Source organism: Nicotiana tabacum, chromosome 16 (genome assembly GCF_000715075.1).
Source record: "Nicotiana tabacum cultivar K326 chromosome 16, ASM71507v2, whole genome shotgun sequence".
In the NCBI taxonomy this organism is placed as follows: Eukaryota; Viridiplantae; Streptophyta; class Magnoliopsida; order Solanales; family Solanaceae; genus Nicotiana; species Nicotiana tabacum.
The window spans coordinates 77,819,934-77,840,040 of NC_134095.1; the positions used below are offsets into that span (position 1 = coordinate 77,819,934).

The 20,107-nt window shown below is 36.7% G+C and overlaps 2 protein-coding genes across 10 annotated transcripts; one reads left to right on the forward strand and one right to left on the reverse strand.

The window, feature by feature from the left end:
- The first annotated feature begins 688 nt into the window (after positions 1-688).
- Positions 689-4,554, forward strand: LOC107796430 (scarecrow-like protein 1). 7 transcript variants are annotated; one of them, XM_016619201.2, is made up of 4 exons: positions 689-902; positions 1,111-1,170; positions 1,296-1,373; positions 2,615-4,554. In XM_016619201.2, exon 4 carries the CDS (start codon positions 2,737-2,739, stop codon positions 4,459-4,461), a length of 1,725 nt encoding a protein of 574 aa, XP_016474687.1. In that variant the 5' UTR covers positions 689-902; positions 1,111-1,170; positions 1,296-1,373; positions 2,615-2,736; the 3' UTR covers positions 4,462-4,554. The 7 variants fall into 7 exon arrangements, with proteins under 7 accessions (XP_016474687.1, XP_075089066.1, XP_016474704.1 ...); XM_075232965.1 differs by having other exon boundaries at positions 699-902; positions 2,618-4,554; XM_016619210.2 differs by lacking the exon at positions 689-902 and adding an exon at positions 933-986.
- Positions 4,555-5,898: 1,344 nt separating this feature from the next.
- Positions 5,899-19,493, reverse strand: LOC107796462 (small RNA degrading nuclease 5). Of its 3 annotated transcripts, XM_016619237.2 has the most exons (14): positions 19,323-19,493; positions 18,314-18,370; positions 18,158-18,223; positions 16,680-16,813; positions 16,441-16,553; positions 15,056-15,184; positions 14,897-14,967; positions 13,914-13,973; positions 12,620-12,675; positions 10,469-10,529; positions 10,041-10,305; positions 8,331-8,518; positions 7,942-8,237; positions 5,899-6,290 (listed from the first exon to the last, which is right to left on the reverse strand). In XM_016619237.2, the coding sequence occupies exons 1-14, from the start codon at positions 19,422-19,424 to the stop codon at positions 6,167-6,169; spliced, it is 1,722 nt and encodes a 573-aa protein (XP_016474723.1). In that variant the 5' UTR covers positions 19,425-19,493; the 3' UTR covers positions 5,899-6,166. The 3 variants fall into 3 exon arrangements, with proteins under 3 accessions (XP_016474723.1, XP_016474732.1, XP_075089067.1); XM_075232966.1 differs by lacking the exon at positions 5,899-6,290 and having other exon boundaries at positions 8,094-8,232; XM_016619246.2 differs by lacking the exons at positions 18,158-18,223; positions 18,314-18,370 and having other exon boundaries at positions 19,323-19,486.
- Between the last annotated feature and the right edge of the window lie 614 nt (positions 19,494-20,107).

Consider the following 20,107-nt stretch of genomic DNA (forward strand, 5'->3'; position numbering starts at 1 on the left):
CAATTCACCGAGCACAATATCCTGATCCCCTTCTTCATTCAGAAGTTTACGAAAGTAGGTCTGCCATCTCCTCTTAATCTGGTCATCCCCCATCAAAACTTTATCGTCATCATCTTTTATGCACCTCACTTGGTCCAGATCCCGAGCCGTCCTCTCTCTCACCTTAGCGAGTCGGAATAACTTCTTCTCTCCTCTTTTGTTCCCTAGTTCCTCATACAGACGAGCAAAAGCTGTCGTCTTAGCCTCTATTACTGCCATCTTCGCCTCCTTCCTAGCTACCTTATATCTCTCACTTCGCTCTCTTCTCCTCCTCTCCAGTTCTCCCTACGAACCGCAGGTACGCCGCCTTCTTCGCTTCCACTTTACCTTGGACAACTGCATTCCACCACCAGTCTCCTTTGTGGCCACCGGTGCGGCCCGAAGATATCCCTAACACCTCTCTCGCCGCCTTCCTTATACAGTCAGTCGTCGTCGACCACATAGTGTTTGCGTCCTCCCTACTTCTCCAAGCTCCCATTGCCAAAACAAAGGAAACAATGAAACAAAAAATGAAACAATAAACAAAAAATGAAAACATCATCTCGTGCACGTGTTATCCATGCTCATCTCACATGTAACAATGAAATATAGTCCACAAGATTTTGATTCGACGGCTAAGATTGAGTTTGTATGTGGGGACAAAATGAAAACAGGCATGGATCATTCTGCTTACCCTTACACAAACTTCTCTTGTCAAACAACTTGTTCTTGTAGAGTCAGACAAATTGGTATAAACATGCAGACAAACAAATACAAATACAAATACTATAGTCATGAGAAATAAGTGGAACAAGAAAAAGTAAAAGGGGTTGATTTTTTTGGATTTTAGGAAGCTTCTTTGCAAGTATAAAAAATCAAAGGGTGTAAGTGCTCTCATTCCTTTTTCTTGAGTTCCATAAGATTTGATTAGTTTCAATTCTCTTGGCATCTTTCTTTAAATTTTATTGGTAAAGTCTTGAAACTTTGATCTTTTTTCCATAAAGGTTGAATTTTTGGCACCAAAGACTAAAACTTTTAGTTAGTTTTGAAAGTTTCTTCATCTCATGGAAATTGATTAATAACTGCTTGCAGCTGGATTTGTACCTACTAATTTACTAAAGATATATTTATTGGAAAGATACCTAAAAAAAGGTATGTGTCTGTTTACTTGCTCTTTTGTTTAATTCTGTATCATGGTCAAAGCCTAAAAGGGTTTTGCTTTCCTTCAAAGATAATTCTGACATTAATTTGTATCTGTTCACATATGAATTTTGCAGATTGCTGCTGTTGATTTTTCTCTCTACTGTTATACTGAGACATCTAAAGATCTTCCCTTTCTGAGTTCAACTGGACAGGTAAATTTTGGCTTGGCTTCTTTGTCTTAATACTGTTCTTGTTTTCTCTATTTTTCCTTAGAATTTTGGTTCTGAATTTGGTGGCTGGCTCTGAATATTTTCTTCAGCTTGGTTGCTTATAAATGTAGTACCCTTAATTGTATCTAGTACCCTTATCTGGATACAAGCTTCTGTAAAATAATTGTGTGTGTGGATCATGCTGCTTCCCTTAATTGATTTTGACAAGTTAGAGTTGATACTTATACCTGTATTTTTCTTGTTATTACCAATATTCATGCTAAGGAGGAGAATAGATCTTTTGAAATCAAAGGGTTTTGGAATATTTTCTTTATTCTTGTTGGTGTTTATGTTCTTTTTGGTATTTTGTCAAGTCTCTATGAGGCTCAAGCCTTCTTGCTTCCAACTTGTGTATACCTTGTCTCAAATGACAAATAGCAAGAACTGGTTAATATTAGATATCCTCTTTGATTTTCTATTCCTTTTTTTTTTGTTGGTGAACGCAGTGGCGAAGCCAAGAATTTCCTCAAGGGTGTTCAAACTTGAAAGAACTAAACAAAATTTCCGACAAAGAGTGTTCAATATATGTTATGTACCTTTAAAACCTGATATTTTACCTATATATTGCATATTAATTTTCGGACAAAGGGTGGTCAATTGACCACCCTAACCAAAGTGTGGCTTCGCCCTTGGGTGAACGTTGGACATGTAAATCCAGTATCATTCTTCAAGTGTAGTAGATTAAGGAAACTTCTAACTTAACAAAAGTAAGACCTAGCTTTTGCTGGAGTCTGGCACAAAGTATACTCCTTTTGGATGATTGAAAGTCCTTGATAATAGTAGTATTTCTTCGTAAAGAATTCTTCTTAAGCTTGAAAAGTTTTAGTGATTTGGGAGTTGATGCCGTTGCATGTTGGTAGAGATGACTTGCTATCATTGAATTCCCTTGGTATCATAGGTTTAGTTACTAATTTCAAAGCTCAAGGATTTCAAATAGCAATAGGGAGGAGAGTACATATTCTTATCACTAAAATCATTTTCTGCTGTTGAATCTGCTGCATTTTATCTCAAATTTTGAATCTTCTGTTCCCTGACTTGATATCCAGTGCACAAGGATTATTTTAAAAACAATGCATATTTCTTCTATTTGAGATTCTCCCGTTAGCTGTCTTTTAATATTGTCTTCTTTTACACTATTGGTTTTCTGTTGTCTAATTGGACTGTGTCTCTGTTTGATGTTTCAGTAGCTGCGAGAACATTTCCCATATACGAGATTCAGCTACAAGGATCCCGCAATTGAGTAGCAGTTTTTGTAAGGGCAAAATTCAAGCAACTTTATTTTGAGAATAAGAATAAGAAGTGAACCATGTCTTTAGTTAGATCTGTTAGAACTATTGGAAATGGGAAACTCTACTTTCCAAATGATCACAAGGACAACTCTGGCTTGTCAACATCCATGTTCACCAAAAATGCACATGGAATTATGTATGCAACCGAGTCTAGCAGCACAGACAGTTATGATCCCAAGTATTTGCTCGACTCTCCTTCACCTTCAGAAGAACTTCTAAACACATCACCTTCAGAAGAACTTCTAAACACATCACCTTCAGAAGTCTCCGGGAATCCATTTCACCAGAGGCATTCGTCTTCTTTCCACCCATCAAGAGACTATGATGCGTGCCAGCTTAGTTATGATTGTGAAGACATTGTCAGTCAAAGGCCAGATTCATTACAATACAATGACGGAAGGGTGACACTGAAGCTACAAGAACTTGAGAGGGTACTTTTTGACGATAACGAAGTTGATGGGGATGACGTATTTGCTCGTGGGCAGTGTATGGACATAGATGATGAATGGTTTAGCCAAATCGGAACTGTGTTGCTTCATGACTCTCCTAAGGAGTCTACGTCCGCAGATTCTAATATCAGTAGCAGCAGTAGCTACAAGGAAATATCTGTAACTGCTCCACAAACTCCAAAGCAGATGCTTTTTAGTTGTGCTGCTGCTATTCAAGATGGAAACATTGAACAAGCATCGTCGATGATTAATGAGCTGAGGCAAATGGTCTCTATCCAGGGTGAACCTCTTGAAAGAACTGCAGCTTACATGGTTGAGGCTCTTGCAGCCCGAATGGCCACATCTGGCAAAGGTCTTTATAAAGCTCTAAAATGTAAAGAAGCGCTCTTTTCTGAGAGGCTCTCTGCTATGCAGGTCCTCTTTGAAGTATGTCCGTATTTCAGGTTTGGTTTTATGGCGGCAAATGGTGCAATCTTAGAGGCTTTTAAAGATGAGAAAAGAGTTCACATCATAGATTTTGACATTAACCAGGGAAGTCAATATTACACTTTATTGCAGACGTTGGCAAGTATGCCTGGTAAGCCGCCCCATTTGAGGTTAACCGGGGTAGACGACCCTGAATCTGTTCAACGTGCTATTGGAGGCCTTAATGTCATTGGACTGAGGCTTGAAGAGCTGGCTAAAGATTTTAAGATACCTTTCGAATTCCAAGCGGTGGCTTCAAACACTGCATTAGTCACCCCGGCAATGTTAAACTGTCATCCTGGCGAAGCTCTTATCGTGAACTTTGCATTCCAGCTTCATCACATGCCTGATGAAAGTGTATCAACGGTCAACCAGAGAGACCAGCTTCTGCGGATGGTGAAGAGCTTAAATCCGAAGCTGGTAACAGTTGTTGAACAAGACATGAACACTAACACCACCCCATTTCTACAAAGGGTTGCAGAAGTCTACAACTACTATTCTGCTGTATTCGAGTCTCTCGATGCAACTCTTTCAAGAGATAGCCAAGAGAGGGTTAATGTAGAACGGCAATGTCTTGCGCGTGATATTATAAACATTGTTGCCTGTGAGGGAGAGGAGAGAATAGAGCGTTATGAAGTTGCAGGAAAATGGAGAGCTAGGATGATGATGGCTGGTTTCACTCCATCCCCAATTAGTCCAAACGTCTACGACTCGATCAAGAATCTTATCAAGCAATATAGTGAAAGGTACAAAGCAAAGGAGGAAGCAGGTGCACTCCATTTTGGGTGGGAAGACAAGAGCTTGATTGTTGCTTCAGCTTGGAAATAGTTACAAAGTATGCTTTTCTCATATAAACTTGTAATGACATCTGACTTTGTGATAATATTCAGTGTTTATGATCAGAATGCATGACATTATATACTTTGAGGCTATTGATGATGAAAATTAACAATATCTGCTAATATAGGTTTGATGAGAAGTTAGGAATAAACTGATTTTCTTCCCTTTCACCATTTTTTTATGAGCATCTCGAAAGTGAGTGAGTATTTTGAGCTAGGACAAGAGCAACTTCATGCTGAGTCTTACATCTAGTTCCTGCATACAACCAAGAAATTTGAGGAAAATTTGGGGTTTCCTTAATTCCCTTCTTTCTTGTACCGCAAAAATTGGTGCTTTTACTATGTTGTTTACCTTAGTTACTGGTGGTTTCACGCCATATTAGACCAAATGGGTCAAATACTGCAGCCACTTCACCTGTTTTGGCCAGGTAAATAGCAGTTATCCCAACCAGCATATCCCTTCTTTAGTGGTCAAGTTAAAATGCTCAAGAGCTTTTTAGCCTGCCACTCCTTTTTTCAAGGTCGAGCTTGTTTAAAAAAAGGGTCGTCCAGTGCACTAAGCTCCCACTATGCGCGGGGTCCGGGGAAGGGCCGAACCACAAGGGTCTATCGTACGCAACTTAGAGTCTATTGTACGCAATCTTACCCTGTATTTTTTGAAGAGGCTATTTTCATGGTTCGAACCCGTGACCTCCTGGTTACACGGCAGCAACTTTACCAGTTACGTTAAGGCTCCCTTCAAGGTCGAGCTTGTTTAATTAGAGAAATTCTGATGTATGAAGAGGCTAATTGAAGTCTAAGGTAAGTGCTTATGTCTGTAGTTGTATGTGCAATGAATTAGTCCAAGTGTGTCCAAACTGATCATCAGTGAAGAAATTGAATTGAAAAAATGGAATTAGTAACCAAAGCTTATAGCCACAAACCGGGTGATTTACAAGAATGACCTTGAAACTGGATGTCTTGAATTTTTATCCACGCTTACCCTATGGGCAAACCTTCAAGGTTATAATTCAAAAGTAAAGCTCATGGGGCAAAAAAAATTTAACCTTGAAGGTTTGCCCATGAGGCAAACAATAGGACAAAAATTCCAGACCACCCCTTACGGTGTCATATTTCTGCATTTTTTTGCACAAACCCCGCCTAGTCAATGGCTTTTACAACTTTGGCTTAAGAAATTGAAAGTCAACTATTGTAATAAAATTTAAGGTAGGATACATGAATCTTGGATTTTAGTTTTGGTCCAAGTCCTCTAACTCAACTTAACGAATAGTTATCAGTTTCTTAGTGGAGCACTACTTAGGTCTTCGCCTTAATCATCAATTGTTCGTCCATATTATTGGCTGTTGACCTTGTGAATGTCAGTGAAATCACTGGACGCAATACCAAGAGATTTACCAAAAACAATAATAGTAAAAGATGACTCAGGTTTTAAGATAGCATATAACCTACAAATAGCCAAGAACATAGAAAAGTATAATAAGTTGGCCATACAACTATAACAAGTGGTTCAGCTCCTCATTAACTGTAACTGCCCCATAGCCAATGAAAAGCAATAAGACACCTTTGATATACAAGTTTACAACTACCTTTACTTCAAAAATTTCCCTCATAGGAAGTTGCTTCATTGCACAACTTCCTAGTCCAATTCTACCCTGATAAAATTCGTAGAATATAGTGTAAAATAACAGATGGGATCAATGTTTGACACCTACAAAGCACAAACCAACTTCAGCTTGTGCCTGCAACTCTTCTAAGACTTTAACAATATTCTCACGGGACATTGAGGCATCCGTCTGCTCCGACAAGATTTTCCTCACTCTGCATGCACAAAAAGGAAGAAAAAAAATCAGCAGATTTGCTTAGCACTAACATATTATCAGCCTTGAAACTACAAAACGACTGGCAACTACAAGACAGGAAATCAGATACTTCCTCGATCTCCATATGACTAGCCATTTATTCAAGAATCCAATACAAGATTTTTGAATCACTCCGCACTAAACTGGACAAACTTCCCACCCCCCAATACTCAAGAGGATCAGTAGCGGAAAAGGATAATAAAAGGACATGCTGTGGAACACTTACTCATACATAGACAGAGTCAAAAACAATTGGTAATTAACCAAGCCTTCTATCAAACTTTGTAAAAAAATCAAGGCTAAGAAGAGGTAGCAGAAAGTTTTGAACAAAGAATATATAATAGAGAAAAACTGTTAGCCTAAGGGGGAAAAAGATTCTCTTCGTGATGATAAACAAGAGGTCTCTGTAACAATTACTGGTAGAAAATACAGCTTTAAGACTTCAAAAAATTTAGAGAGAAAAATGAAAGTAACAGTTTTGAGATTATGAGGCAAATTTTAGCAGGATTACTTCATATGATTTTAGCAATTGTTAGAAACAGAGAGGTGGCATATACTGTGGCGAGGTACCATTTAATCTGGCAAGGAAAACTACCTGTCTACGCAGTGCAGTAAGGACTCATTAGTTTTGCGAACAAGTTATACACGGTTTATAAAGTAGGGATTGTGTTAAGATGATTAATAATAATAGCTGGATTATCATAATTCTCTTAGATGTTTGGTTCTTCATATTGAAACCTTTTCTAGATACATGATGTATATCTAAAAAAGGTTTTGGTCTTAAGTTGGATACAGATTTGTTTCCAATAATAATCTCGGCCTAGGTAAAAACTTTGCCCGATCTAGTATTGGTTTTAACATTGTGTTAAGAAATAATTAAAGTATACTATTAGAAACTAAATATTTTTTATTTTCTCAATAAAACAACACTTTCACAGGAAAGTTGAATGAAGTATACTAAACATATGAGATAAATAAATCCTGAATTCTTTTTCAACCACGAAAAGTTTATTTTCAAATTTTTTCTAATATTTTTGAAAAACTACATGTATTGCTAATATTTGCATTTTGTTATTCCACATTAAATTCAACATTAAATAGTGCATATACTATCACATAAGTCGCATGTATGATATATGTAAGAAACAAAAATGGTAACCAAACACACAAGATTATTTCTCTAATGAATCAAACCATATGAGCCTTAATGCATTAGCTACTAAATTTTGTGAGCTTGCTTGCTAAGAGATGGAATATGACCTCATGTTCAAGAAATCAGCAAAATAAATAAAAAGCAATTGTTTTAGCATAGTAGCCAAAGATTGATGCTAAAACTATGATAAGCTACCCCCTACACTGCTATGCGTGAATCACTCTCAATTTTTGTCAATAAATGTCATTTAGCTATCAAAAAATAGTAACGATGTTCCATAATCTTGAAGAGCATCAGCAGTCACCAAGGCCAGCCATCCGACTATAGAAGCTAAAGCTAAATCTCTAAAACCCAGTAAATAACTTACATTATGCTTAGTTCAAAGTAAGGGAGAGAGGAACAGGAGTTTGTGCATTTATTCCTTGGAAACAAACAATTCAGCCAAATAAGATTTTACCTTTGAACTATTGCAGTGTCTCCATGACCAGTGCAAATAATAAGCATTGCATTTAGAGGAAGATTGGAGTAAATGCTCCTGACTCTACGATTCATGTGGCTCAGAATGTCCTTCAGTTCAGGGGTGACATCATATTTGACATTTCTTCTGCTAGTAGACTTTTTCTCACACGTCAGCAATGCTATCATTTCTGCCAACTTTTTATTTAGCTTCTCCGGGTCATCTGCTTGCTTCCTGAGATATGCATATAACTCTGCAAATTGCGTCCAGATAAACTGTACTTTATCATTTCTGACCTATGAAGGCAAGCGATGTCAGTATAGTGAGCTGTCAGGTTCCTAATCAGTCTGCTTTCTGAAAATCTAGCAAATTAGATTCTTTTGACTAACCTCTTTGTTGGCTTTTGAAAGTGCTTCATCATCAGATGATACTGGAATTGTATGGGACAATTCAGCAGCATATCTCCTCACTATGGAAATATGATCAATGATTGAGGATTTTTTGCCAGAGTCACTCAGAACTGAAAGAAGCTTCTGCCGCAGTAATCGTTGACATTGAGGTATACCAAAATCAGGCCCTAGTTCAGGAAGTTACAGCCCAATGAAGTCTAGGATGCGTTGATCCAAAAAGCAAAAAGGAGATGATTTGGTGATGGGCCATCATAAACAACATAAAATAGCATAAAAAGAACTCCATTTGGACAAGTTAAAAAAGAGAAGGTAAATAGATATCGAAAAAGAAAACACAAGAATGGCTTGCTTGTATGTCTCGTTTTCATATAATCTACTCACAAAGTTCAAATTACATGTTACCTGCAATTTATCTAGCAGCCTCATTTTTTATATTTGATGCAATTAGTCACTAACAGCACTAACTATCATGCAAACTGCTGATCTATATGATGAGGGATCATTTAGGTCACAAATGTGTTTAGCAAGCATCAATTCATTCATGCTATAGTGAAAGCTAAGGGCAGGATTATGTTCCTATATCCAAGATCTATGTAGGCGATACAAATTAGTTAAGATTATGTTTTAGGGCTTAATACATACCCCCCCCCCCCCCACACACACACACACGCACAAAACTTGCACTAATTTCCCTTTTACACCTTAATAGAACCAGGTCCCCCCATAGTTTTGAACGTGGCAAGCACGTCTTTTTCCAACATTTCTAGCGTGTTAAGAGGTTAAAATTATTAAAAATTGAGACAAATTGGACGCTTAGATGCTAAAGCAGATTGAGTTTTAAGAAGGTAAAGGTGGGAGGGTGGGTGATTTCTTTTTGTTACCTTCACAGCAGATGTGGGTCAACAGGAGTAACTTAAGTGATGCCAAAGATGGCACCAGACACCAAGTCTCTGATTTTCCCTAACAGAAGAAAGGAGGAGACTCTCAAGTTTGAAATCCAAACAGAAAGGACAATATGCTGGAGAAATAGGGCCAAAACATGGCCTTCCATTGGTTCAGAGCATTTCTGGGCCCAACTTAATGAGAGGATAGACCAAGAGGAACCTAAAGGAGAAAAGGCAAAAAGAAAAAAAAAACACTTACATATCATGCAATTAGCTCTACCCCTGCACACTTCCCTTCTTTCTTGCCTCCACGATACCAAACAAAAGGGCCGCTAAGAGTTTAGAGCGCACAACATTTAGTGCAGTGTAATCAAAGGCGCGCTTAAAGAGCGCTTAAGCCCTGAAACGAGGCTCAAAACATGTTGGGCGCTTTAGTGTTGTCATCAAGACTCTAAGACATACTTTTGCTTACCAATGAGCATAATCCTAAAGAGGCTACACTAAACAATTGATATTTTACTTTATCGTAAATTTCTTCAATTTCTTTGTCCATATATTTGGTATTCACGCTTATAGATATTAAGTCTTGGACTACACATATATATATATATATTTGTAGTTATTCTTCATTTGCACGTTTCTTCATTAAATCCCACGCTTTATTTGCGCTTAAAGCTCCACCGGACCTTAGAGCTTTTTTGTGTTTTTCGCCTTTGATAACACTAATTTAGTGGCGCATTAGAATGCGTAAAAAGGAAATAGCCTACCATTTTTCATTATCAAAACTAGAAAGGAAATAGCCTACCATTTTTTATTTTTAGTAGTGCTAGTTCCAGTGTAGCTTTTGCATCTTCAATGCTGTCATGCCCATTGCCCGAGTCCTGTATCTCCCTGCCGAGAAATTTTCTGCTCAGAACGCGAAGAGCAGCTTTGTAGGATCCTCTTGGATGTTTGTACAACACAGCAGTATCTATTACCAAATTATGAATGATCTTCAGGGCTAACAAATCATTTTCCAAGGAATGCCCAACCAGAATGGTCTCCTTGTAAACCAGTTTCAAGAACTCCTCCTGAAGAAAGAAAAAAATAGTTAACACAAGTAGGACATGTATAGCAAATCATCCACCATGCAAGTCCAAAAAATCTGCAAGAAAGTATTAATGATAATTGCTTCATTTCCAATTATTAAAATGGAAGAAAGAGGCTAGCAGACGAAAGGCTCTACTAATGAACCTGGATATCTTTAAGAGTGGTAGTCACATCCTCCAACATCTGACAAGTAATTCCACTATACCTGCAAAAGTTCAGATTGCTAAACATAAAGCAAGGATATCACTTAATGAAAAGAGAAAGCATATATTTTTAAACTGCAAACAAGCTAAAGGTGTTCTTTCAAGTTAAAGACTTGCATTCAGAGTTAATGAGCTTCCGTCCCACCCAGAAAAAAAACTAGAGATAAGACTAAAATCTTCAAGAAAGAGAATGTACCTCCTAGGTTTGTTTATTAGTTTTGTCTTCCTCTTTTTTTGGGGGGGAAATATTCTTTTTCCTGCATCGTTAAGTAATTTTGTGCTTAACAACTATTTTAGGTTACCGTACCAATAAAGCAACTATTTTAGCTAATAAACAAGAAATTTTATTTCGCCTACATCAGAAGAAAATTGGCACAGTTCAGCAACTGCAAGTTGAATTTCAGCTGTGTTAGCCTCCCCACTGAGCACTCCCCCCTTCCCCACCCCCATCTTTCTCTTAGACGTCAGAAATGGGTGAAAATGCAACAATCTTTAAAAATGAACTTAAGAAAATAAAATCAAAAGCTATTTTTTCTATGAGAAACTGATAGCAACACCAAGACACAATCAGAAAGTGAGAATAAACAGCTATCTTTTCCATAAAACTCCTAAAGTTGACCTTTTTTTCTTAAACAACAGCTTTCTTTTGAATCATCCATCCAGTTCTGTTTCCACATTATCCCTCACTAAGCCGAGACTCGCTCTACCCCATAACAATATAAAATGGAAAAACACAGAGAACAAAAAAAGAAAGATAAAAATTATAGCCCTACAAACTGCACACCAATTTTGCTACCTTCTCAAAAAAACAAAAAAAATGCATCCCGAATTACCACCCACATAACCCTTCTGCCATTTTTGCGATACCTTGCTGGGAAAGTGTGGTTTGAGGCGAGTTGCGTTGGTATTAATGGAGGTCTAGAATTTCAAGAATATTTACCATAGGAGATAAGGTTGGTACAAAAATATAAAGGTAAAAAGGTGAGAGACTATAGAAAGAGAGAGAGAGAGAGAGAGAGAGAGAGAGAGAAATAGAATGATTTTATAGGAAATACCAAGAAACTTTTTGTTTATGGTTAACAGGAAAAGGTTTTATCCCTAAAATTAAAAGAACAAGCGAAACTGAAAAGGGGAAGCTGCGGAGGGAGATTAGGTCCTGGCTGTGAAGCTCGAGTCTTTAGTAATATCTTTTTCTTGGTTCCATTTTCTTATTCTTCTTCCTTCTGTGTCTTTTCCCCCTCCTTGTTACCTTTCGTCTTAGAGTGCACTTTTCTTTTACTAATGGCAATGAGAGACTGGAAAATTTAAAAGATAATAGACAGAGAAATAAGAGACAAGGGCATGGTGGAGTGGTCAATGAAGTGGGTGCAAACCGTAGCCAAGGTACAAATCCCAACGGAGACAAATGATACTTGGTATTTGGGTAAACCTTGGTAGGCAGAGGTACCAAGGTACCTGTGTTAGTGGGATGTAGCAGCTACTCGGTGGAATAGTCGAGGTGAACACAACAAGTTGGCTGGACACCACCGTTATGATTTTAAAAAAGAGACAAGGAAGAAGCAAAAAATTAATCTATTCTCAGATTTATCTTGGCTTGGTTCCTTTATTAAAAAAAGATATAACGTTTCAGTTCTCTTTTCCATGAACTATACGAGGTAGTTTTTATTATTACATGAAACTCCAAATTTTTGAGATCAAGAAAATACTAAATACACAATAAAGTTCATTGATTTAATCAAACTTATATGGCAGCCCCAAGATCAAAATGGTAACAGTAATCAACTCTTACTAAATCAGGCATGAAAACTTGACATGCGAGACATTCTTTTGATTGATTAAGATAAAATAAGAGTCAAAGAAAAACAAAATCAAGCTCTGACAGTAATACATGAATGCCTATTAACATGGATACACCATTTGAATACCACTGAAAAGCAAATTCCATAAAAAAGAAACACAATAAAAATCATTTGGAAGTTGATACAAAACACAGACTTCAACAATAATATGGTGGCTAATTCTCGAATCTACTAAGTATATATTTTAGCATGTGTGATCAACTGAAAATTTAGAAGTTAGCAGACATAAGCACCTAGTATTGTAGTCAACAATGTTGTTTGATGGTTTGACCAATTTATCCAGCAGAACCTGCAAATGGTTAATGATATTAGCAACAGAAAAAGCAGTAGTCCTATTGATATCATCTGAAAGACCATCAGACAACTGATCACAGATCAAAATCTCTCGAAACAGGCCAGGGGGGTATACTTGACATCAAGTTGAGACTTCTGATGACCATACAGGGGGATAAAAGAAGCAAAAAGAACTTGGTAGACCATCGAATTCGCGTAAAACACATACAACGGAATAATATCAATTAACACATGATGCATGGACCAATGGGCAATATAAATGTGCTAACAAATCACTACAGGTTTCAGCTATACAAATCAACAATCCCAACATATAATGCATTCTGATTCATATTAAAGCATTGGAGATAGCCCAAATAGTGCGGGAAGGATATAGACGATTCATAGGCGATCCCAACTAGATGGTATTGAGGTGTATTTTTTTTTTTTTGGTGTATTTGATTGTTGATTGATTGATAAAGGGAAATATATACCTGCTGACTTGTTATATTTTTAATGAAAAAAGGTGCCTGGATCACAACTAGCGGAGGCAAAGTGGTTAAAAGAAAACTTTTAACTACCCATATTATACCCTATAAAATGGGTTGGATAATGAATTTTTTAAAAACAGGTCAAATATGGATAAGAACCATATTATCCATTTAGAAAACGGATAACTAATGGATAACTAAATGGGTTTAACTTTTACATTTGTAAAGCCTCAAATTGGGGGGTTCCTCAAGCTTGGGAGACTAGGAATTCTCCCAAAAGTCATCATATTTAAGAAGTCATGGATAATATGGTTACCCATATTATCCGCCGGTTAACCCGCTTTTTATCCGTATTAAATATGGGTCGGGTCGGATAATTTAACCGTTTTTTCATTACCTGTGTTCGACCGGAACCATATCCGACCCGCATGTTTGCCACTCCTAATCACAATAGTGGTCAACTACAAAAACAAGTAATCCTAACATATATGCCAGCTAGTTCATATTAAAATAAAGTATCCTAACAAGGCTGGTTCACATAAACTAATTACGGACCACCTCTCACAAAGGCAAAAAGACCAATAAAACGTCAAAAGATCAGGATGAATGGCATTTCTACATAGAAAACAACTCACTGACCAAACTACATGATGAGGAAACAACTTTAAACAGAATGGAACTATTAACGTAATAAATGGATCACCTAATTGTCATGCAAGCGAGGGACAAAAAGTTGAGCAAGAAAAGAAATAAGATGAAGTACCTGTCCTTTAACATCCACTAGTGTCACTCTGGTAAGCTCAAAGCCTTCCCTTGTAATACACTACAAAGACGGGTATTCTTAGTAAAATGAAATGAGCTTTGTTTGCAAGGCCTCCAATTTAAAGAACAATGAGTCAATAATAAACAAGCATTTCCCCTGCTCCAGCCCGAAAAGTTAACAAGTTAAGAAAAGAAAAAATTAAGAACGGCAAGCATAACATATCGGTCAGCCTGCCTACAGAAGATACATCAAAAGTTATTGTTTTGGCTTCACGTGCAACACAGAGAAGCTTCTTGATAAAATGTATATGCAGTCGCAAGCAATGGAAGAGCCTTTCTATCATTGAATAACATTGATGAGACAAACCATACGAGGTACAAAGCAAAGGCTATTTGCAGCGGAACACACTGCTAGAGAAGTCGGCTATACTTCTTGTACAATCTTGAGGACTCTAACTTCTTGTACCATCTTCAGGATTCTCAAGTCCAACTAATCTGAAGACAACTTTTATCCCCATTACCTCAGAACTGATATTTTATATTATATACATCACTTTTGAACCACATAAACTGATAAATCGAAGTCTCCTCGCATCACCAAACTTGTCAAAGATATCTAGATGCAGTAACAGTTAAGCAACTAGTGTAAAACATATCTCATCTAAAAACATGACTACTAGTCATAATTAAAATCCCCACCCTACAACAACAACAACAACGACCCAGTATAAATCCCACAAGTGGGGTCTGGGGAGGGTAATATGTACGCAGACCTTACCCATACCCCGAAGGGTAGAGAGGCTGTTTCCAGGAGACTCTCGGCTCCAAAAAGCATAAAATCCCCACCCTCTTCTCAAATATTTATCTTCACGGAGTAAGGAAATGAAGAGAAGCAGACAGCATCCTTATGCAATATAAGTACTTTAGAAATACTAAACCATAAGATTATGATGAACAGATAAAGTTAAATTGCTGTTAAGTTACCATCTCGCAGTCAAGGGCCAAAATTTCATGTGGAGATGTTCCTGAAGGAGCAGGGAGCGTCGAAAGAAATTCTACATGGGTAATGAAAAACCATGGTAAACTGTCAATAATCTTAATGAAATAATTCAATAAATTTCAAGTTCTTGGAATGCATGTCACCTGGTTGGTCATAACAGTATCCATTTTCTTCTAGTTCCTTATCCGTAAGTGTGTAATAACTGATGGGAAATGGTATATCCTTTTTGAGGTCAACAAAAGATAGAGGCTCCATAGTGGGAGTCTCAGCACCTGCATGAATAAGGGGATGATTAAGGTGTGCTTGGAAACTTGGCTATTATCGAAACACAACATAAGAGAGTGTTAGGGGGAAAAGAAGTTCCTTTTTGATTTATGACTGCTCCTGCGTGCATATCATTTGTGGCAGTGCCACCACTCACCCTCCCCTTAAAAAGATCCACATTTCAAACAAAGACCTATTTTTGAAAATCTCCATGATTTATAATTCTAAATATCTGCAATAGAACTCAATGAAATATAATAGTTCCAAATGTTATCTTCTTGTTACTTGTCAGATCTTTGGAGATAGCCTATCTTCAGTATATAAAAACCAGGCACACCATTATTAAGTTCATATATTGCAAAAAGGGTTGCATTTTTGTTTTTTCATGGAAGAGACAAGGATTCAACAGTTTACTGATATTTACAACTGCTACTAAAGTAATTCTATCCTTCATGCTTTGACCTTTAAACATCGTTGAAGATGGGGAAAGAAAAAGTCATTATTTTCAACTCCTGCTCTTGAGTTGCATATCTGGAAAAAGTTTGCTGCGGCTCCAAACAGGATGTTTGCTCAAATCAGTCACTATGAGCATTTTTTTCAATCACTAGGGTTGCAAATAAGAATATGTGGTAACAAGCATGGCGTATTAGACAATATGATTTATGCCATCACTCGACAAACCTGCTATGTCACAGGAGACGAGAAACTATAGGCAAGTATCAGACCATATTGACTAACCAGAGCACAAAGAGCTCAATTGAGAACTGTTCAGAAGAATCTTTAACTGTTAAATTCAGTTTTTAGGGTTGTCAGCAGCGCTCGATGTCTGAATTAAAACAGGCAAAAAAAGCAGAGAGCAGTTGAGCGAATCCAAATTAAATAAAATCAAGCAACTTGTCTATTTCTGAAAAGTCTTGGTAGAATATTCACCCAGTTCTCTAATTTAACAGCCAGCAGAAAATCTAACCATTCTAGCAGGAACCATCCATGAAGCTTCTCTAAAACTTACAGGGGGCAAAAAGTGTTACATAAACAGATCTTAGAAAGGTGCAGACAAGGTTATAAATTACAACATAGAACAGAGCAGTCCTGTTAATATAAAGTTGGAAGAGACTGTGCCTGCTTTACCAGGCATGTCGTTTCTAGGCCTCCTTCCCACAAGCAAATGAACCTCTACCATCTTAAAACTAACCAGAAGTGGAACCACAATAGCAAAGAAATTGCAACAAAGACTTCTAGAATTTTTCTTGGATCAGACTCGGACCTTGTTCAGAAGGCTCGGTGTTTATTGGTGAAATGTGCTCAGCTTCTTTCCTTTTCCTCTTTGATTTGTACGTAAGGAGTGCATCTATTGTCTGATTTCCATCTGATACACAGCTACCATGACAATAGCCAATAATAATAAGAAAACCATAATTTCCATTGACAGAGTACCAAAAAGTTTAAAGACAAGTAACACGAGTTATAAGACATTGATTATTCGAACATTAATGTATAAGCAACCTCAGAGCTAAAACTGGCCTCGGAATACCACAGCATTCTTTGAAACCTTTGAGCACTTTAGACTGTGACAAATATAGAGCGGCATCAAGGCCAGGAACATACAGCATAACCACTTTAGGGATCAAAGGCTTGTTCTGCATGCAAAAAGAAAGAGGGAAAGAAGAAACTACATTCAGCCTCTAATGAGGATATTATTCATCAGAAAACTGATTCAGACATCCAAAAGCCAAACAAGCACCTTCATTAACTAAATTCTATCTCCTTACACATCAAATGACAAATGTGCAAAATATTAAAAGTTCAGGATGTACAACACCCCGAATCTCATATGACAAAAGACCCAACAGCAAGTAAAACCATAACCATTTTTTTAGTATTATCAAAATTTCATTGATTCTGTTTCAAATAGAGCTCAAACTCAAGTAAGAAAATCTTTGCAACTAACTCATTATCCTAATGACTCACAATGACATCTAAGATACTGCAACTATGTGTGTTGATGGTGGATTCTGTATATTCATCACAGTAACATAAAAGTCAAAAACAGGAACTAATATTTGAATTATCGAAGAATAAAGAATAAAGCTGAGTCTAAGACTGCATATTACTAAATGAAGGGTAATTTCGAAGACTGCAAATTACTAATTGAAGGAAAGCGTACAAATGTCTTTTTGTGAATTCATACAGGTATTTGCTACATACAGCAAAATATGTCAATGTGAACACCTAAGATGGGAAATAAGTCCAAAATTGATTTCTTTCTTTTTTTCTTCCCTTTTTTTTGATAGTCCATAAATTCTATAATATAAACACCAAATCCGTATCAGCAGATATTTACAAGTTGTCAATGTGACTCAACTGAGTCAGAATGGTATTCTTTCCTTACACCAGACAAACAAATAAAAAATGATCTTTCATTTCACATTGTCCCTGCTATTTTGGACAAATCTTCGATTTCTTTCATTCTATGTGTCAAGAAGAGACGTAAAGGAGACATGACTTATTTCTTTTCAAACGGGTGGGTCAGTAAGTGAATCTAACAGCACATAATTGCACAATATCAGATACTCCATATTGATTTATATAATCATCAACATACTTCTTTAGAATTATGTTAAGGTTATCGTTCTTCAGTATAATCTATCTGTGTCTAATACCATAATGTAGGTCACTAGCAAAACCTAGATCATCTATCTAGACTGGAGATGTAAATGAACAGTTAAGGTTATCGTTCTTCAGTATAATCTAGACCACCTAACAAAGATTCATTGTTGGCTAGGTTATTCAAATAATCCAGTAAGCAATGAATCCTTGATAAGGACTCCGGTTGAATGATAAATCTCAAGGTAAGGACATCTCAACCTGTCCTCACCAGATTTTCATTGAAGGATTACAAAAGAGTGAGATGTTTGTGCATCTGATATACATATAAAGAGATGCACGAAAAACCACGCCACGAAATGAATGAAATGCATTACTTTGATAAAAGCCCATGACGGCATGAACCCATCAGCAAGCACCCATGTGACAAGACCTTGCACGTCCTGTATTATCACATTAAGCATGATAAATCAACTTCTAACCTCTTGTAAAATAAGAACAAATAACCTCGATCAGTATGTTATAGAACATACTTGAAGATTCAAAGTTGAATTGGATTCCGGTTGATTGAAAACAATATCTGCCCTCCCCTGCACCACACTCAAAACTTGAATACCAATGACACAGACATTTATACACAGTTCAACCAACATGCATGTATCGAGTTATAGTTTCTCTTGCACAATGACATATATTAACGGATCAGGCACAACTACTTTGGAAAATTTAACAAAATAACCACTGTCTCCAAAACAAACACAGCAAAACTAACTACCAACCACCAAATGGAGAATGATGCTCACAACAGGAATAGCATGTAATGGTGGTCCAAATTTTCAATAACACATATATTAATTTTTCCAAACAACATTCCTCTTCTTCAGGTGAGCAACTTAAAAGGTCTAGATAATACAACCCACTTAAATGAACTCAGTCTGCAAATCGCAAAAGATAGTTCTTTTATCGGTTTTAAAAAAGATACTTTCTTTTCCACTTTTGTAGTCTCGTCTCTTTTCTCCATTTTGAGTTTCTATCAGAACTAGTTATTTTCCAAAGTTAATGCCTTTATAACGAATTTCAATCTAATCCACAATCAAAAACATATCTCCTGATAGCACTAATTTTTCATTAGCAAGGACCTCCATTTCTCTCACCAAGATTCCTCTTTTAAAATTAAAAAAGGATTTCTTAAAAAGCGATTCCTCTTTTAAACAATTGAAACTCCAGCCAATACAAACCAATTAGATAAACTCAGCCCACAAGCTCTAAAAAGGTTTTCTTCCCTTGTCTAAGTTTTTCCTCCTTCACTCTTTTCTCCCTTCTGGTTTTATACATAAACCAGTAAACTAGTGTATTAATAACCAGTGGGTTAGTCAACAAACCCAAAAAAAATGTGTGTTGACAATTTTGGAACCTTTTAAAGAGACCCAAGTGGATTTAACTCATAATATAAGCCAAATAAATTGACATTCATGATATATAATAGTCGAACCTTTGTAAATACACAACACATATATACATATAACATGAAAGGTTCCAAACCTGAGGGCCGTAAACGTCAAAGAAGGGTTTGTGTTTAGGGTCTTTGCTGGTATTGTGTTGCTCGTCGGCCGTTTCTTCTGTTTTACTGTTCTGGCAACTCATTTTAGTTGTGAAGAGAGGAGGACGGAGTACCTCGTTAGGGTCGGAGCCTTCTTATACATATTTTTCATTTTTCATGAAAAAGGTTTTGAAATGTTTTGTTTTTCTTTTAAATGTTTTTTACAAAGGTGATCCTATATAGAGCAAAATTTCTATGATTTTCTTTTTCTTAAAATTTTTATCTGAATTAAATAACAGAAAAAAACTTATGATAACACATGTCTAATGCGTTTTAGGGCGTTCCTAATCTATGTCTATTCTATATTTAATATCTATTTATACTATATTAAAAGCACGAAGGTCCTTGGCGAAATGTCGTTCGTCTTTTTTATCCTTCATAAACATATTTTACACTGGACAAAATTGTCATTCAATTATTTTTTCTATAAATTAGGAGTTTAAAATCAACTAAAATTTGGTCATTAAATATTTTCCTATTTGAACTCTCTAGCAATTCCTAATATTTAGGAGTTTAAAATCGATTACATTATTCTTTATAAAAATTCTTCCTTATTTCAAAACTTTTAGGGCTTGAGATGAGATTGAGAACCCTTGAGACTTGAGAGGTTGATGACTAAGGTTGGTCTTAGGGTTGTGTTGAGAGTGCTATTTGGATCGGGCTGCACGCCGCAGCAGACCATATTGGCTTTATTATTATTTGGATCGGACTGCACGCCGCAGCAAGC